Raw genomic sequence first — 21,800 nt, 5'->3', positions numbered from 1 at the left:
ATCGAACACAGATTATACTTCTTCAAACCAAATAATCTTTATTTATTGGAAACATTTTTCTATATAACATATATCTAAAATATATATCTTAGAATTTATTGAGAATACTAATTTTTAATGATTTCTCTATATGTGTATATCTATGTGTATATAATACATGTATACATGTGTGTATAAGTTATATATATATATATATATATATATATATATATATATATTATTAGCTTAGATAATTATATTTTAAATGGTTTTAATGTATAATTTTATAATAATAATTATGTAATATGTATCTATTATATACACTTTTTATAATAATAAATGATATACTAATCAGTCATGAAAAAAGAAGTTTTTCTTCGTGTAGGATCTAAAACAAATTCTTGTATTAATTTATATAAACAACAAGTCAATGGAAAATTTAATTTGCAATATATATAAAAAAAATATTGTTCCTATTTGGCTAAATGACGAATGATGTTCGTTCTCTCTCAAAGTAACGTATAAAGGATATGATAAAAATCACACATATTGTATTTCTCGATTTTAAACAGAAGGAATCGTAAAAGAAGAAAAATGTCGTTTGTTTAAATATTAAATTTCAAAGATATAAAATATTAACAAGCTTCATTTTTAATATCGTTCAATTTAAGTAGATTTTAATTTTAATTTCTTAAATAACAATAATTAAAATTAATGTAAAAATACAATGATTTAATAATAACTTTCGCTATAAAATTTTTGTTATTGTAAGAGAAGTCAATTTCAAATTTACAATAGCAAAAAAAACATGATAGAAATATGCAAAGTTTAAAATTAAATTTAAAATTTTAAGTTTAACATATATTGTATTCCTTATGCATTAACTTTTTATACAATATAATTTTTTCAATATATACATGCCCATGATACAAATGTATCTTTATCATTTAAAAATACTTTTTATAAAGACTAACCGATTGGCAAATATATTAGGGCTATTCGCAACCTTTGACCTTAAAAGCAATTAATCAATCAAGCATATCCTACACTCTACACTCATGTTTATTTTAACTTAATGTACGCATATATATATATATATATATATATATATATATATATATATATATAATGTATGTGTATTTGCGTGTATTCGTGTGTGTGTGTGTGTGTGTATATATATGTATATGTATATTACATTTAATTATTTATTTACATAATTGCAATTTTTATCATAGAGATATTCCCTTTTCAAAAATTTCAATGCAAGAAATTAACATAAAATGCAATACTTAGCCAGAAATACATGATACAATGCTTTATGTCAAGTATTAATATGTGATAAGTGTAAAGATAACAATTATTTGTATGCTACATAATATAGATATCATATAGAAAATGTAAAAAATATACTATTAGAAAAATTAAAAGAATTTCTGGAATACTTGTTATACAAAATATTCTCTCTATAAAAAATATACAAGATAAGCTATCTAATATTGTGTATCATAATTAGTTGAAATTATTTTATTACTCTTTTACTATTTCTTAAATCTAAAGTAAAAGAAAAGGGCTTCAAAAGAAATTTTACATGATTACAAGAACAATATAGCATATGTGAAAAGTACCAAGATAATCTTTATTTTTTTAAATAGTATTTTGGTTTTCTCTTTCTTCTTTAATAAAAATCATCCTATATGATACCAAATAATCATATAGTATTAAAAAGCTATCTATGTGTGTGTATTATGTTATATAATACATACATCATATTGCACACATAGCAAACATTTCATATAAATATATAGATGTATATCTATATGACATTTTTAACGCAACCAGTAAAATTACTACATATACTGCTAATTCATGATGAGTGCAATAAAAATATACATGAAATAACTCTATCAATAAGTAAGCGATGTATGTCAGCAACGTTAATTTTAAAAGTTTTAAATCTATCAATTTTTGCAAAAATGAATAGTAAAAACTCTACAAGAATCTAACATATTTGTTTAAATAATATAACAATTGAAAATAACTGACAAATATATAAACCATAAAAGTGACAACAAGCTAATAAGAGCAAAAGCGTGAAAAATGGAATGCACAAATTATAATTAATGGTACATTAATATGGAAATAGCGTTTATAATATTCGTCGAACATATTTTCCTATGCGTAAATTATATTCAGTAAATTGGGATAATTTTTGATAATCATTTAAATCATATGAAACATATTTAAATGTCAAATATCAAATAGAGTAGGATAGAAATGTGCGTATGAAATTAAAATGTTGTCAATAAAGAGAGATTGAAGTGTTATTATTGTTAAGTAAAAGATATGAAAAATAAAATAAAATATTTCACGCCATTTTAAATTTTCCGGCATAACTATATCCCTCTAAAATGTGCTTTTATCATCATTACTAAACTGAATGATGTAACGAGACAACATGTGTGTATAAGACGTATGAAAAGTGTTTGGTAATAACAGTATCACCTTTTGTTTACAGATAGAGCAGATTAAATTAAGTTAAGAAGTCCTTTATCATTTTGCAGTTTCTGCAATAATTAATGAGAAATTAATTTTTAAAAAATCGATCAATTCACAGAATTGATTAATAACGTATATACATGACATAATTTTACATGAAATTTATGTATATAATATATACATAGCATAATTTGACATGATTTTGCATGAAATCTTGCATGATCTCTCTTAAAATATTCACTTTCTATTATTTTTCTATTATCTTGCCTCAATATTTCTATATATAAAATAATAAGAGAAATTAATTATTGAATTAATTATATAAAGAAAATACATAGTTATTTTTAAGAAAAAAATATGTAACAAACAGCCTAATAATCGACATACATAAAAAATTATAAATAATGAAAAATGAATATTTTACATTTTATATATTATGTTTTAAATTAGAGGATATAAAATATCTCGTAAACTATTTAATTTTTAGCCATTCTACCTTTACAACTTTTAATGTCGAATGTTGTAAGAAATCGATTTGTATAAAAAAATTAGAATAGTTCCAGTTAAAAAAAAATCTTTATTTTTATTTTCACATGATCTTTAAAAAAATCACCTTAGTAAACTTAAGATCATTCACTTTTTTCTCTCTTAAAACTATAAATTTTGTCTGAAATATGTTTTTATATGATATCAAGTTTTAAAGAAAATGTCTTGCAATACTTTATAAAACACTTTAATAGTATATATAAATGGTGTAATTTCAATGTTTCAATAGAAATCAAATTTGGGGATAACACGACATCATGCTTTGTGGAAAGAATATCATCAGAAATCGAGCTCACCTGCGAGCATGGTAGGAATGCGGCAAAAGTTGAACATACACTGCCATTTCAAAAATATAAAACAAAAGTACAGCAGAAACATAACATGGTTATCATAATAATGATACAAAAATGATATTACACGCACGCACACACACACATATGTATATACATATTTATAAATATAAATTATAACATAGTTTATAGAATTAATTAAACTTTAACGATCAATTCCGAATTTGTTGGAATTGAGTCAGAAATAAAAAAAAGCTGATAAAAATAAATACTTTTAATCGTGTTAGTCGCGTCTTGCAGATTTTATTTCCTGTGACAGAAATTTAAATACGAAATAGATACACCATATAGTGATAAAGAAAAAGAACTATAACTAAAACATATTTTAATATTGCTGTGATCTTTTAATAGTACTTAATTTTGCTAATTCTGCCATTATTTTATAGACGGACCATGCTGTTTCTGCTGTCCTGAGATAACAATTTGTACTTAATTTTTGCCGCATTTTTGTTGTTGTGCTTGCAAATGAGTATAATTTCTAATCAATATTTTGCCAATATAAATGATGATGTCATACTGAATTTTGATTTACTTTCTATTGACATATTATGTCAACATGCAATGCTCAAGTTCTGCTATTTTTATGCCAAGAATTTCTGCTTAAATTTTACAAGCACATTTTATATTTATATATAATATTATATATGTGTATATATATATATATATATATATATATATATATATATATATATATATATATATATATATATATATATAAATATAGTACATATTTATAGTATAAGTATATCACGACGCAAAGATTGCTTATTTTCTGCTACGCATTTCTGTTGACACTAACTAAAATAGCGGATTATGCGCAGTTGTTGCCAGAGGTCTATATAATATATAGCACATAATTTGCAATATATGATTTTGATAGACTTAGCTATATAGGATCATGATTGAATTTATTGGTATACTGATGACATATTGCTAGCATTTTGCTATTTTGTATATACATATCATTGAATGAAAACCAATCAAGTGTGCTTACAAATACGTAAAGAGAGATAGACTGTAAAATAAAGAAAGTAAAACAACTTCAGAGAATATATTAAGAGAAGCCACAGGAAATGAAAAAAATGATTTAAAGAAATCTATTGAAAATCTCTTTTGACATTTTGATTTTAAATGCATATTTCTATCCTCTATGTATTATTTAATGCTTATGTTTGATTATGACATGTATGATTTAATAATTCAATCAAGATAGTCCAAACACAGATCTAAAATGTTCTATATTCTAAGTATATTGTATTTTTATATTAATATACTATCAATTTACGCATTGACTTCTGTGCTTTGGTCCTTATTAGCCCCTTTTCATCGATTAAATATAATCTTTTAGCTTTATTGGATTTGATTGAAATCATATAGCCATTTACAATCTTCTATTTACATAAAATATACACACACATAGTTATTTTAAAAAATATAGATTATCTTAGAGAATTTGTATAAGTATATGATATCAAAATTTTTTTCAGCATATGTTACCTTAAAACCACATATATACACATATCCTTATTTCAAACTAATTTTTGACCAATAAAATAGTAAAAGAATAATTATATACGAAGTGAAAATATTAAATGGTTTATCTGTATATCATATTGTAACAACTACAAAATTCAAGTAATAAAAAGTCATTTAAAAAAATTAAATATTTGTAATAATAAACGAAAAATGTATTCCATTCATGACTTCATTGTATAAGGATAATCAAATCATATATTCGTACATCCTGTCATTATACCAAAAATTATTGCACATATATTTTTTACACATGATAATTCTTAATAGAAATGCTGTTCACAATTAATATTTCTTTACATTATAATTTTATATTTTAAGTAGTACACATTATACATTGTTTAATGTGTACATTCTTGTCATTAATTTTTATTTACTGCAACAACATTATCACAATGTGTGATTACAGTAAAATTATTTTATATAAATCTACTCCTGTTGTAAATTGTACTGGCACAAGGAAAACAAAAATTTGTTTATACCGAATACAAATAACAATATCTTTCCTTATTTTTCGATTCCTTATAACATATATTCAATAATACAAATCAGAAAATTTAAAATTGTTTGCCTACGCGCATGTCTAACACAATACATATATATATATATATATATATATATATATATATATATATATATATATATATATAATGAAAAGGAACATTGCAAATTATAATAAAGAACAATAGCATTTGGTGCACATGTACTGCAAATAGAATGCATGTAGGACAATTCAGTGATTTTTTTTTCCTGCACATCTACAACAAATACTATTGTTAATACTTATTAACAAATGTTATACTAATGAACAAATTCTCTTATTAAAATTTTATTTGATGAGTTTTTTCAATAATTATTCACTTTAGTTAAACCTAAAGAAAATAAAAAATATATTACAATTTGAGAATTATTAAATATGCAAATAATTAAAAATGTTTTAGATGATATAAATATATCTAATAAATCTCTTCTTATTTACAACTTTGTGTTATAAATAAGATGGCTCTTATCTTATCTCTCAAAGTAAACATTAAAAATGATATAATACACTGAATGTTATATATATACATACAAATATAATAACACAATAATGTTATTATATATATGAAGGATGGCAATTTTAAAATACCGTTTGTGTATGCAACATTATGTATGCAACGCGTATGTGCAATACTGAAATAGTGATAAACAGTGTATGTTACACTAGGAATGTAACGTAATGTATAAAAAAATGTTACATTATTTGTTAGTTGTCGTCAAACAGTAATACATGAAATCAATTGCTGACAAAGTTGACTGTATTGCAATTGGTCCCCGCTAATCCTACGCATTTTTATTCCTTTCACTTCTCTTTCTTCCGATTCACATACTCTAAGTTCAATTTGTACGCCACCTGGATATTCTAAGCTAAGTCCACTACCTTCTACTTCTTCCGTTGAAAATATAAAACCTTTTGGTGGCGCTCTTGCATCTATTATTTGTTTGACACGACCTAATATAGCTTCAGAATTTAATCTGCTCGATTCATCGGACAAAGTAACTTCGACTTCGGTAGGTATTGTATTAGTAAGTGGCCTACCAATACCGCGTGTGATACTGGGTCTCAAAGGATCGCATGGCTCTGAAATAATAAAACTCGGAAGAGTGTTATAATGAGGTAACGCGTCTTCGAGCGAGTCAGGTGATGGAGACGGAGAAGGTGAACAATTAATTATCGTTACTTGTCCTCCAAGAACATCTGTCACTGAAATTTGTGGTGGTACCTATAAGAAAAATTTTTAAATTTAGAATTAAACATCATAAATCAGTTGTATAAAATACTACATATAATATAAAAAATTTGTTTTATTTTTTTTTATTTTTTTTTTCTTCCAAAGAAAATCAGAAAACCAGAAAAATCACAATTTTTCACTATTACAGAGTAGAAATGTTAATGCAATGTTTAAATGACTTTGCAACAATAGATTAAATAGTTCTCTCTCTCTCTCTCTCTCTCTCTCTCCCCCCTCTCTCTCTCTCTCTTCACCGTAGAGAGGACGTATCAAACATCGCTCCTTAAAAATGATTAAACAGATTAAATAGAGAGAATGATAAAAGTTGTTGAAATCATAGTATGGACGGAGATTAACCATCTCGTCGGGATATGCAGTTTTATGAATTGCAAAGAGTTTTTTCTTTTCGGGATGAAATATTAAAGTCTCGACAGGTAGACATAACAGGTAGACAAAAGTGCTGATGTGTGAAAAGTGAAAAACTCACAAAGGCCCATTTGAGAAATTTATAATTGAAATTGAAATTGAATTGTGTAAAAGATGCATGTATGAAAAAGATCATTGGCGGGGAGCTTCAGGGATAGATGGGGATCAACAAGATCTACAAGATCGATTACAACAGCAAGTAGTGGAAGTAGAGCAACAGACACGGGTGAATCTTCGAGTATCGAAATAAAAATAAATTCGATTATACGAGAACAATGAAAGATGAAGTATCATGTAAGAAAAGTTAAAATGCTGATTAAGAAAGCAGTCTAATGATTGGGAAATAGTAAATAAAAGTAGGAAGATTTGAGAAGAATAATGCAAAGAGATGTTGACAGTTCACTTGAAAAAGTGCAAAGAAACAAAGAAGTGAAGCAATAAACAGGAAGAAAGAAGAAAATATTATAATTAGTATTATAAACCTAAGGTGCAACACGGAGGAAAATAAAGCTACTAAAAAGTTGATAAAAGAAAAAATAGATATCGCAAGAATATGACTATGAGAATAGATTCTAAATCAATTATAGATAATGTAATACGATTTACAATAACATGTACAAATTGATGTTGAAGATAAGTGGAAATTAAATAAGAACATTTTCTTTTTTTAACCATATATTATTTATATTATTTACTGACAATAGAATTTGATTTAAAACTTGAAAGATGAACTTTAAAAGGAAAATAGATTATATAATTCGCAAACTTTAAAATTTATTGCAAAAATAAAATATAATAAAATATAATAAAATATAAGTTTTTCATAATATAAGTCTTTATTACCAAAATTTCCTATTTTTTTATGTAGAATCAAAATTTAAAATAAAAAAATCTCATTTTTAAAATCTTATTTTATTTTAAAATATATTATTTTCACGAAAACCTTTATTTATAATCTTAGATTATTTTATGGTTCAAACCGAGAGTTAAAGCATTATTCAAAAGAGCATAGCAATTTAGTCAAAGTAAAAAATATTAAAAATATTAAAAAAGTATTAAAAAATTATTTAAATTTATTCTAAGAGTCTATATTTAATGGTCTATATCTAATTAAAAAAGAAATGGTTTGGATATCACAATAAGAAAGTACATTTAAAAATAAATTTTTCATTTGTTTCTTTCAAGTGTACATATCTTACTCTTTTGAAATTTCTGTCATACTAATAATACTTTATATCACAACAAAACTTTTCATACATACTGAATTGATTGTATACATACCCTTGGTATTTCTACAGGATGTTCTTCTTGTATCATATCCAATGCTGGGCTATTACTAGGGGAATAACTCACAGGAGTAGTAGCAGGTGATCTATGATGTCTAAGTGGACTTAGATCTAAAGGTGTTGCCGGTGGTTGTGCCGGTGTACCGTGTACAATACTACCCTGCACACCGACTGGCGTCGTAGATAGACCACTGAGACCTATATCATTAATAAAAAACAGAAAAAAATGATTTTACATGTATTAATAATGAATTTACTTTTACAAAAATTTTTCTTTTATTTCAGATTTTAAAATCAAACTGAGAGGTTTTATCATGTATAGTGAATATTTTTATTGAACAGTTCAAAACCAACATCAACTGTCATTTACATACCATATTGTCATATTATTATAAATATTTTTAAAATATCAAAAATACAAAATTGATTGTATGTTTAAATACAGCAAACTACTATAGAAATATATAATAAACATCCTTCAGAGTTATGACAGTATAGTTATTATTTTGAAAATCCGAAATAAACTTATGATAATGCATATGTGTTAAATTAATAAAATATTCTTTGGAAAATGGAATTAATACCTTGCGTAATTGCTGCTACACCTCTTTCATGTACAGGAGATCCAGGAATACTTGCAGGGCTATGTGAAGGTGATGCCAATCTTTGTAACTGTTGATACTCTTGTTGAAGAGCTTGGATACCTGGTCCGGGAGCACCCGATCCTTCTGATGCCCGACGGACAGGTGAGTATCTTTCAGTAACAACATGACTGCTTGGCTCCTTATATGAATCCCTATTATTCACTAAAATAAAAATCCAAACATTACAAATATATTCTAGCATCATCAAATATTGTATTTGTGCATTGCATCCAAAATTAATTTATATAAATTGCAAAATTTCACTAATTCACATAAGCTAATACTAGCAAAATATTTTTATATTATATAAGATTTAAGAGAATTTATCATATTTAAGAGAAAAAAATTTTTTTTTCATATTAATATCAGAAAAACTAATTTGGAATAAAAGTTAGAGAATTTTTCCTTCTTATAAGAGGGTGTATATCCTATAATTATAAAGCAATTTTGTTTTGTGTAAAAAAATTACGAGGTATTAAAGTCACTCGTATTTTTTAAATGTTACTACACATGAGTTTGTTATATACACACACACACACACACACGCACACGCACACATATATTAAAATTTCCTCCCTCTCACATCACGCACGCATACGCATGTATGCACACGCATGTACACACATACACATACATTCTGTAAAAATATTCAAGCAGAGTTATATAACACATAACACATGTATTAAGAATTCAATAGTTTATTTATATTTTTACTCAATAATCTTCTTTATGATTGTATTACATTTTAAGACTTACCTTTCGTAACAATATTGTATAATTTGTACATAAATTTTATAGATTTGTTTTTAATAAAAGATGTATTAGAAGATATATACTATAAATTATAGCACTATCCTTATTATATTAATATTAAAAATACCTCCAAACACATCTTGTGCAATTACACAAAAAAATAATTCATAAATTAACAAAAGTGCAAAAATTACCAGTACTAGTGTGATATAATGAAGATTTCCTGTGGTGTGGAAGTGTTGATCCTCTAAGATGAGTTGGTAACAATCGCGATGGTAGATAAGCTCTATTCATCCTAGCTTCTACCTCCATTACCAGTTCCGGGTTTATAACTACATGCATATTACCAACCAACGAGGCATGGAAGTGCAGTGGACACAAAAAACCATGCAAAATCAAAGATAAAACTGAATAAAAAATGTATAAATATTTAAAAAACTAAAAATATTTGAAGGAAATAATAAAAACATAAAAAAAATATAATGGAGATAATAAAAACATAAAAGTTGCAAAAAGCTCGCAAAATTAATGAAATAAATATTACATCTATAGTATATTTATATGTTACAATCAAAATTATCTTTAAAAAATGTTATATAAAGAAGTGTATTTAATGTATATTTCAGATATATTGAAAAAATTATTGTACAAAAAAATATTGCTTTAATATTTGTTTCATTACTTAAAGTTGCTCTTTCTATAAAAATGATAATATAAGAAAAGTGTACACGAATTGGAAAAAGAATTATGTATACTATAAAATTTAATTATCCTATTACTATGTTTTAAAATTGTTATAATCAGAGAAATAGAAAAATATAAATGTGTATTATATTTAAATATTTGTTTTTATGTATCTTAATATGATTGTAGCATCTGTAAGATGTAGTTTTTGATAAAAAATTTTCAAAGGCTGTATGTGTGTGTGTGTGTGTAAATAAAAATGTATATCAATAAAAATGATAGCAAAATATATTGAAATCTCTCGAAGACTGCGAAAGAATGTTGTATCCCTTCCACGTACAAAGCCACACACTAAACTAAGTAATATGAGTAGAGATAATGGTTCAGTTACACAGCAATACATAAAACTGCGAATACGCTATACTCTCTCCCGATGATCTAGAAAGAGTATATGCAAGTTTCATGAATAACTGTCATGTGAAATGATCCTTTCTATGGTCAAAGATTAACTAATAAAATATAATATTTTTCGTATAATATTTTGCATGAACATATGAATTTAGCGCCTTTTTATCTTTTGCTACAAATTCCTTTCTATTCAAAAAGCAAGATTCAGTTTTACATAATTTTCAATTTTACTGTTATTAATTAAACTTTGATCGCTTTCCTTACAAAAGTAATGATATCAGAAAATTGCGCTCATTAAAATTGAAAAATGTATATAGAATTTATACAGGGTGTCCTAGACCACCCCTCCAAGATCAAACCAATGACACCATCTTATGTTCCCCTCAAAACCATACAATTTTTGTCGAAAACGTTTTTCTCTAAAATGCTTAGTTTTTGAAAGAAAAGGGGTGTACGGGTGGTCTAGGACACCCTGTATATATAGAATTTATTCTTATATTATTCTTTGATTATTATTATTTCAATATTAATATTATATTAAATAATATATAGTATTATGATTATATATTTTAAATATTGTGTATACGCTTTTTAATATAATTGTAGAAAAGATAAGATATATTCTTGGAAAAAAATTCTCAAAATAATCATATCAATTGCAATAAATGTATCACGTGTAATAAAATATAATAATACAATTAAAATAACAAAAGTTAATGCAAATAAATTAGTGCTGCTATATTTGCTGAAATTATTTTCATGTACATTTGCATTTTAATATTTTAATATAGCTCTCTAAAAAATTTAAAAAGTAGATCTATACATGTTGTTATATAAACGAATTGAAGAAAAAAAATGTGTATATAAATATATATATATATATATATATATATATATATATATATATATAATAAAATAGTTAAGTCTAGCTAAATTAAGTGAGCATGTAAAATATATAAAGAAATGGAAGTCGATTGTAATTCCTAATAGAAAATAAAGAAGTCTTGAAAGAAATTGTGAATCATAAATCATTTCAGCGAGAAAAAATTATTTAAAAAATTATTAAAAAATGAGCGGTATGAGTTATATCATGAAAATTATAACATTTCTTATTCAATTGAATATAGCAACTTTTAAATAATAAGGATAAGAAAATCGATGATTTCTTTTAAAGATAAAATAGATACATATACTAATAACTAAAAGAAAAATTACTATATTAAAAAAAGATTCTTAAAGTATATTCCATTTTTGACAGATTAAAACTGCCTCCTCGAAGAAAATGCAATTTTTATTTATAATTAAATTTCTTTAATTTTAACTTTCCTTCTAAGGAAATTCAAACTCTCTTTATTTATAAATTTATTTTTGGTTCTCATTTACATATGAGTACACAAGTACACAAAATAAACATTCAATAAAAATTCTAATTTCTTTGTTACACAATTATATGATATTAAAAGTGAAAATTATCTTTTTCTTTGCACTAAATTCAAATAAATTAATGTTATTGCATAACATTATTTACATTCCATAATATAAATTTGGTAATATATAAAAAAATTCAATTTCTTATGCTCTTTAATAAATAAATGTCCAAAATAATCCAAATAAATAATCCAAAAATTATTCAGACTTTGATGTTGTAAGTATTTCGAAGTGTTTAATTGATCAATCAGGATTAAAAAATTTTTGTTTCTTTTGTCTTGATCGATCAATCAAATATTTTAAAACATTTATAACATCAAATAAAATAAATTTTTAATAATAATATAATAATAGTAATAATAAGTTTACAATCATATTATATAGATTAAGATATACAGATTTATTGATTAATTTATATTTTATTAATCTGTGATACCAAAATATGACATAGGTAAAAAATTAATTTTTATTTATATTGTGCAAAGAAGAAATCTACATAAATTTACGTTGTATATATAATTCTCACAGGTATTAAAGAAAAAGTTTTAGTATCATTAAAGAAAAATATCTGGAGAAATATTAAACATTTTAATGTTAAAATCGTTTGAACCACAATTCATTATAAAATTAATAAAATTTTGTCCTAGAAGAATCAGTTTCCATTTTAGAGAAGATGATTTTATTGTTTATTTCAAAATTTTATTGTTTAAAAATGTAAGAAATCCACGCTTAACATATGCATACTTTGCTTTTGCTATTTTTAATCGGAAATAATTGGCAATAAAATATAGACATTAAAAAGCTCTAAATCATGCGATTTTAATTATTAATTGTGAAAAAATTCAGTACAATTTAACCGTCATACCTGGCCGCTGCATAACAGTGCTAAGACCACTTCTTCTTCTTCTATCGCTATTTCCATTATTACTACTATTGTTATTACTGCTCCCTTCTCCACTTGTAGTACTAACACCAATACTTAATGACTGGGCACATTGTACTAATCCTGAACTGCCACTCTGTAACTGTTTGCATACATTTGTTTAAAAATTAAAAAAAAATTTCAATACAGAATGTTTTAGCAAACAATTTGATAGTCTAGTATCAACAAATAAAATAATCTACATAGAATGAATCAGGAAACATAATGCAATCGAAAAAGAAGTAATTTCTTGTACAAAATTAAAGTTAAAAATGTGAAATAAAATATTATATAAATATACACAAAATATAATATTATACATATATATACAAAACAATTATGAAATGTGTAAGAACTTGGAAAAATTAATGCAGAAAGACAGATGTCTTAAATATTAAAGATACTATGCCTAAAGGATTAAATCAATTTATTTAAAACTAATTTAAAACTAATTTAAAAATAAAATTATGTTAACTTGCATTGTTTAGAAAGAAACTATTGTGAATTTAGTTACAAATTAGTTAGAACTATAGAATTAAAAGAATAAAAGTAATATTTTTAGTATTTCATCATTTCATTACTACTATTATTTTTAATTATATTTATTATATTATATTATTATATTATTTTAATTATATTTTGCATATATCTGTAATATACTTACAGATTGTAATTGTTCCCTGCTACCAGGTTGACTCCAACCACTTTCTTCATCATTGTTAATATTATTACTATGCTGTTGATGAAATATGTGAAGATTTGCTCCACCATCTGAAGCTCTTCTGCCAAAACTTCCTGCTGTATATATAAATATATATAATATATAATAAAATAATATATAATATATAATATATAATACAATATATACTAATAACGTTTTAAAAGAAAGAAGTTGAACTGATTAAAAGTTTGAATTTAACAGCTTTAAGATATTAAAGTAAAATTGACAAAGATAACTTCCTATAAATATATATAAATATATAATAATATAAAAACATGAATTATTAAGGTATTTCTATTCATCATATTTATTTTTTAATAATGAAATTAAATAGTATATTTGAGAATGTTAACATACTTATATTATAGTATAATATAATAATAAATTCGTTATGTGTGTGTATATTAAAGAGTTATAATCATAAAAATGATACAATGATTTAAAAAAATTAACAATTTTGTTATTATTTATAATTTTTTGTAAAAATTAATTTTGTGTGCATGAGTTATAAAGAAAAATTAACATGTAACTGCTTATTATTATCAAAATAATAACTTAAGATAAAAGATTAACTAAACATTTTACACTATAATAGATTATATGAAAGTTCATACATAAAAATGAGAACTTACTGGCACCCATTACAGGAGGCGGCTTCAGTAAATGCTGATCTTTTATTTGAAAATTTTGAGGTGGTTGGTGTTGAACTAAGGGAAGATTTAATGGTAAATTTGTATGTGGCAAAACTTGAGGATCCATATTAGAATGAAGAATAGGAAGAGGTCGTAAAGTTTGATATCCTGACATATGATTATAGGGATATGATGTAGGAGACTGATGCACTGCATCACCAGGTCCAACTGTATGTCTTCTTGTTGTATGATAAGGCGTTCCAGAAGGCAAATAAAGACCACTTTTCTCTTCTGTTTCTGCTTCGGTTTCCCCAAACTGTCAAAAAAATACATATATAAAAATCTGTAGAGTTATTAATTTTATAATACATTGTTAGATGTAAAGTAATGCTATAAGTCATATGACTTATTAATCTCCTTTTAATTACTTGTAGATCCAAAATAAAATTCCAAAGAAAATTTACTATACAATTATTATACAACAATTTTATAATAAAATTTGTATTAGTTTCAAAAGTGCATTCTGCACAATATTCGCTCTATCATATGTCACATTTTACTTTATCGAGTTTTTGTTTTAAACAGATTGAATTAATACTGTATTAGATAGATCCATTTTTACATACAGCATACAAATCAATACAATTTGATTTATTTACATAACTTTATAAATTTTAATCTTATTCACAAATATTTTAGAGAAAAAATTTGATAGCAATCACACAATGCATAAATTTTATTTCTTCAAATTTTGTGATTGTGAAGAAATAAAATAGAAGATAATCTTGATCTTGATATTTGATGATCGATTTTTTCATACAGAATAAACTGTATAAATTGATACAAATTAATATTTTTTAATTTAAAAAGATATAAAAAAAAACTCTTAATTGATGCCTTTTTATTGATTGCGAGAGATATGTTTCCAATCTTTGAAAGTTTTCCTAATCAAATCTTGAAAAAATAGAGAAGAATAAGTTAATTGTCTTTTTGCTTTGTCCTCAAAAGTTACATAATTACCTTCTCCAATTGATGTGCACCATCTGGCAAATAATCACCCGATATATTTTGGATATTGGGTAAATTAGGCATTGTTGGTTCTAATCGATCAACGAGTAAATTGTATATAGCTGACACATGATCAAAAGTGTTTCCTTTGATGGCTTGTAACAATGTATCTGCGCTGAGTCCAGGCAATCTTAACATATTCTCTATCACTAATTGATTTAATTGGGGTGCTACGTCAGGACTACATCTGAGAATATATACAAATATAAAGTATATGTGTACACACACGCGCGTGCGCGTGTGTGTATAATATAAGATCTGCATCCTAATTGTTAGTCTCTTACGTCTCCTTCATATTATTTTGATTAATATTATTTTGATATCATATAAACTATTGTTAAATATTTTTATATTTATAATTTTTATGTTCATTATTTATTAATTTTTTCAAGAGCTCTTTTATATTTCTTATTCTTGTTTATATGAAATAGCATATAATAAAATAAATGTGACACAATACATACCCTCCAGGTTCTAACTCCACGATTCCATTTCCACACATCCATGAATGTGTTAATATTTGTGAAATACTTAAACGCCGCTCTGGTTCTACTACTAACATGTGTCTGATCAATTTTTCGCAATCTAAAATGATAAACATGTTTAACTATATAGAACATATAACTTTTAATATAATCGAAATAAGAAATGGTAAATTTGGGAAAAAACTGCTCAATTTGTTTAAATATATAAAAAGCCATAGAAAATTTTTATCCAAATGTTGCATTAATCTGTTATTAATCTGTAAATAAGAGCAAAAAAGTTTACTTGCGTCGCATTTAAACACTGTGTAACATATTTTGTTGACATTGCGCTGACGAGGAATCAAAAATGATCCGAAAAGTTCGCTTTTTATTATTGTAATTTTGATGTCAAAATCAATCAACAATAAAAAAAGTAGGAAATGTTTCTTTCCTGCGCTCCAACTACTGTGGTTCTTATATGCCAATCTCGATTTAATTTGTAAAATTTACTTGATAATTGTACATTTTCATGTACAATAGCTTCTTTTGAGTAAGATATTAAGAAATATAATATATATATATATATATATATATATATATATATATATATATATGAGCTGTATTAGTTATTTATAAAATAATAAAATAATGAATTACTCTTGTATTTCTGCATCAAACTTTCAGAATATTTTAACAAAGATTTCCTACTAATCATCAGTATTTATCGTTTTAACTACAAATTAAAAAAAAAATTTTAAAAAAAACGTCAATATCAACATATTTAACATTTCATGTAATTAATAACAATTTAAAATTTCAAGTATTATTTTAAATGTTCTAAAATATTTTTGTATGGAATAAATCTTCCATAAGAACATCTAGAAACAATTTAACGATTCACAATTATTTATTTTGTTCATTATTAATTTTGTTCTCAAAAAATTTCATTTTTTCGTTCATGTTGAGTTATATTATTACATATTTCAAATTTTTGATATTTTTAATATACTTTTAATATTCAACCATATATATAACTTTGAATTTGAGTTCAGGCAATTACAAGTTAATTTACTAATTTTATACCATATTTTTATTTTCAAACTGTTATCAAAAAATTATTCTGACTTTGCATAAGTCAATGTATTATAAGTTGTAAATAAATTAAACATATAAAACCCGATTGCGTCAATGTTATCCTGGCTTTAAGCGATATTAATTATATATCTATCTATATTTATTTATTTAAGAAGAAAAATAGAGACACGAGTCTTGCTTATAAATCCAAAACAATATTGATGCAACATGGCCTTAATGTTTTAAAAAATATATAAAAAGATAAAAAATTAAAGATTAAAAAGACATATATATATATATATATATATATATATATATATATATATGAATAAAGAAATAAATAGTTAAATAATTTAATCATAAATATTTCTTATGAAAAAGAGATGGAGTAATTTATATATATATATATATATATATATATATATATTTATTTATTTATTTATTTACCTGCAGACATAAAAAATGGTATTCTGAATTTCCCTGAGACAACTACTGATCTTAACAACTGCATTGTAGGTCCATCAAATGGTAGAGCACCACAAACTAATACATACAAGACAACACCAAGGCTCTGAAACATTTATTTGTTATATGTAACATCAGTACAGTTAAAAATGAATATTTTAAAAGATATTACATATATTATATATCACAACATGTTAAAGTAAATTATAAAAAGTTTCATAAACTAATTTTTTTACTTTGCCTTGATATTTTTATTCAAAATAGAAATTCATACATGTAAAAATAATCACATGTAATTACATTTAAAAAAAGATAAAAGTAATATTTTTAAATCTCGGAAGCGTCGATTATTTGAAATCTTATAATCATGCACTTTTATTCAAAAAAACTTTTCTTTTGATATTATTTAATTTTCAATATATCTTGTCAGAATACATAAAATGAAACATTCTGTATTTTACACACATGTACACACGTATCCCAAACAGAAAAACACCTATATAATTACACATACATATGATTACTGAGTATTTATGTTAATAAATGAAATACACTTTTAATTATGAATATATCTCTCTTAGAATATAAAATTTATATGTGTAATATTGTATAAAAAAAGCAATAACATACCCATACATCAGCTCTTGGACCATCGTAATGTTTTCCCTCAAAAATTTCAGGTGCAGCATATGGTGGTGAGCCACACCATGTATTCAATGGAACACCAGGTGTATATTCATTACTAAATCCAAAATCAGCAAGTTTTATATTATTGTCTGCATCAAGTAATAAGTTTTCAGCCTGATAAGATAAAAAAGGTAAAAAGTTATATAAGTATGTATACAAAACGATGTAATAATAATATTTATTAATAATTAGAAAGAGACTTATATAGATTATTTTTAATATATAAGTTAAATTTTAATATAATCATAATAAATCTTTAGAGACCTTAAGATCTCGATGAACCACCCTTTGTTGATGCAGATAACGAACGGCAAGTACAATCTGACGAAAAATTCGTCGTGCTTCTGGTTCTGGCATTCTACCATTTCGAACAAGATGATCAAATATTTCACCTCCAGGAGCATATTCTGTTACTAAATATATCATTTTCTCCGTTTCCATTACTTGATATAGTCTTATAATATGTGGATGTCGTAACCTTTTCATTATATGCACTTCACGAAAAATTTTTGCTAAGTTTTCTTCATTTAGTTTAGTTTTATCTATTATTTTAATAGCAACCTATAAAATAATTAAGCAAATTAATAGCAACAATAAATTATAATACGCAACATCGATATGTAAAGAATATAGTATGTAAATATGTAAGGAATCTGTGTAGTGTGTGTGGTATACACACACATATATATATATATATATATATATATATATATATAAACATAAACTTTCTAATGATTTACATTATTTATAAAATATATTAACAAACACATTCTATGTATCGTAAAATTCTTTATGTGATTTTTTAAATATATACACTAATATTTTAAATTAAAATTTAATTTTAACAAAATATATGAAATTATACTTTTCTTACATATAATTATATTTTTCTGTGCGATTTTGAGGTTTTTATTTGTCTAAAAATCTCTTATTTTAAATTGAAAATTGAAAATTATTGAATTATTGAACTATTAATTGAATTATTGAACTTTAATTTTTTCCTCAATATTTTCTATAGTTATTAAGGAAAGTTAATTAAATGAGAAAATTTGTTATTAACTTGTTTATATTTATATTACATACACACACACACACACACACACGTCTAAGACATTCCATCTCCAGCATTTAATATGAATTTCTTAATCGTAAAATCAATCATGGACAATATGACAAGAGCAGTATCATTATTTAAACATTGAAAAAGAAAGTAAACTATCACATGCAAGTCTATACACAGAACTGATTATTAACTTATTGTTAGTCAATCAGTAGACAGCATATCTCTCTTATAAGTAAAATTATAAGAAACAAAAGAATAGATAATTAAATCTTTAAAAAATTCTTCAAAACTGTTAGATTTTTTAAGATAAGAAAAAAATAACTGAAAACTCTAAAATTTCTAGATTTTTCTGAAAAAAAGAAAAAGAAAAAAAATGTTAATTTCTCAATGATAACAATTTCAAGATATTAATAGCTTCTAAATTATAAGCTGAAAAAAAAGAGAAAATTTTATATATATATATATATATATATATATATATATATATTAAATCTTAAGAAATCTAATGAATAATAAATCAATATTTTGTAATTTTATATAAAATCAGTCAAAGCATCTGGCAAAAAGGACATGTAACAATTTCAAAATATTCTATATATATCTATGTCTTGATACATAAACACATTAAAAATCGTGTAAAAACTTTTATCTATTAAGAAATGGATTTGTTTGCAAAAATGGAAGAGAGATAGAGAATGAACATGTTGTTTTGACAATCATAATTAGTTATTAAGTTAATTAAAGTATATCAAAGATTGATTAGAGGTTATTCATTTATAATTTTTATATATACAAATATATTTATGCATGTAATACATATCTTTGTTATAAATATATATATGAAATATAAATATACTACTGTTATAAATATGTATAAAAATATAAATGTAATTATTAGTAAATGTATCTACTATTAATATCACATATAATTATAAAAACAAGTATTATATGTCTACGATGATAATATTAAACAAAATTATCTAATAGTTTTTAGTTTAATTGTAATTGTAAATATATAATTGTACATCTATAGTCTTATGCATATGTCCAAGTAATGTCTTTATAGTCATCTTTCTTTTATATTTTTCTCCTCCTTTTTCATAACAAATTTTAGTAATAAAACAAAATTTTTTGTATTTAAAATTTACATTTAAATAAATGTGTTTTTTTACATGTACAAATTATAATCTAAAATTAATGAGAAAAACATTTTTCCTATAATTAATATATTATTATATTTACCTGAAATGGCTGATATTATTTTTAATAACAAGAGTGAAGAAATTTATATCAATTATATATTTTAAATTATAACACAATACACGATATTCATTCTTTTAACATTAAAGATTAAAATATTTATATTTTTTCTTTAATATTAACTATACGTGTATCATGATAAAATATAATCACTAAATTAATCAGATTTTTTATAATCATACATATTAAAACTGTAAAACAAAATATTCATAATAGCAGCACACAAAACACACATACACAGAGAGAGAAAGAGAGAGAGAGAGAGAAAGAGAGAGAGAGAGAGAGAAAGAGACAGAGTTATCCAGAAAATATTAACGACAAAATGACGGATTTCATGTTTGCAACATAGATTCTTACGGCGTCTTTTACCTTAGATTTTGTCACGACGTGGGTGGCCATTTTAACTACGGCAAAATTTCCCTTGCCAATAGTCTTTTCCAATTCGTAATAACCGACACGTATGAGTTTGTTGACAGAGAATTCCTGGGAAACCTCATTGTGCGACGTCGGCGCGGATGCCATTTTTTAATCACTTGTCTCGCTCGTACTTAACTCGTTGCCAATTGCAATACTGCCTAGTACGATATCACGCCGACAGAGGAGTTGTATTAATTATCTTTTGAAACTGCCATCTAGTGGCAATGTGAATAAGTAATATACTTCGATTACAAAGGCTGATATTCATAGTTCGTCGGTTTGTTCGTGCTGTTTACACTCGCCAAAAATTTTTACATTTAATACTAAATTTTCAACGCCGATTGATCGGATCTGAAAGTAGAAACCAATCATGTTTGATTGTTACTTAGCGTTTGAGTCCGCTGAATGCGGCCAATAGCACCATGAGCCGCTGGTTTAAATGGCGAAGCCAATCAGCACTAAGGCACACAAAGCCTTAGGACACAAATAGCGTTTCCGAATGCTCAAGTTCAATCGCTCCGGGGTAGTTTACTAGACGTTATTGATCAATCCGGGGTAGTTTACTAGAAGTTATTGATCAATCACAGCCATTCTTCTGAAGAATGTAACCATATATTCTTCATAAAAATACGTAAGCAATGAAGCGTAGTCAGTAAGGGCTCCTGCACATTGGACGCGGCAACACTTGCTGCGCGGCGAAAGATGACGCAGTAAGCCAACAC

At 24.6% G+C, this 21,800-nt stretch overlaps 1 protein-coding gene across 2 annotated transcripts; it reads right to left on the bottom strand.

Moving 5' to 3' along the window:
• Window positions 1-5,990: 5,990 nt before the first annotated feature.
• On the bottom strand, window positions 5,991-21,183 carry LOC105254816 (serine/threonine-protein kinase SIK3). 2 transcript variants are annotated; one of them, XM_025407178.1, is made up of 13 exons: window positions 21,031-21,183; window positions 18,603-18,899; window positions 18,282-18,452; window positions 17,634-17,757; window positions 16,113-16,233; window positions 15,601-15,835; window positions 14,581-14,896; window positions 13,892-14,025; window positions 13,171-13,330; window positions 9,980-10,117; window positions 8,973-9,194; window positions 8,384-8,586; window positions 5,991-6,667 (listed from the first exon to the last, which is right to left on the bottom strand). In XM_025407178.1, the coding sequence occupies exons 1-13, from the start codon at window positions 21,181-21,183 to the stop codon at window positions 6,161-6,163; spliced, it is 2,781 nt and encodes a 926-aa protein (XP_025262963.1). In that variant the 3' UTR covers window positions 5,991-6,160. The 2 variants fall into 2 exon arrangements, with proteins under 2 accessions (XP_025262963.1, XP_025262965.1); XM_025407180.1 differs by lacking the exon at window positions 9,980-10,117.
• Window positions 21,184-21,800: the final 617 nt, after the last annotated feature.

This window comes from Camponotus floridanus, unplaced genomic scaffold, assembly GCF_003227725.1.
Source record: "Camponotus floridanus strain SB8 unplaced genomic scaffold, Cflo_v7.5 scaffold165, whole genome shotgun sequence".
NCBI lineage: Eukaryota > Metazoa > Arthropoda > Insecta > Hymenoptera > Formicidae > Camponotus > Camponotus floridanus.
This window is presented reverse-complemented; position numbering and strand designations above follow the sequence as displayed.

Excerpts from the sequence above, each read along its gene's own strand:
- LOC105254816 (XM_025407178.1), bottom strand. The coding sequence starts at position 21,183 with ATGGCATCCGCGCCGACGTCGCACAATGAGGTTTCCCAGGAATTCTCT. Across the intron at positions 18,900-21,030 it reads ACGTCGTGACAAAATCTAAG|GTTGCTATTAAAATAATAGA; the intron begins GTAAAAGACGCC and ends ATTATTTTATAG. Across the intron at positions 8,587-8,972 it reads TGTAGCAGCAATTACGCAAG|GTCTCAGTGGTCTATCTACG; the intron begins GTATTAATTCCA and ends TTAATGATATAG.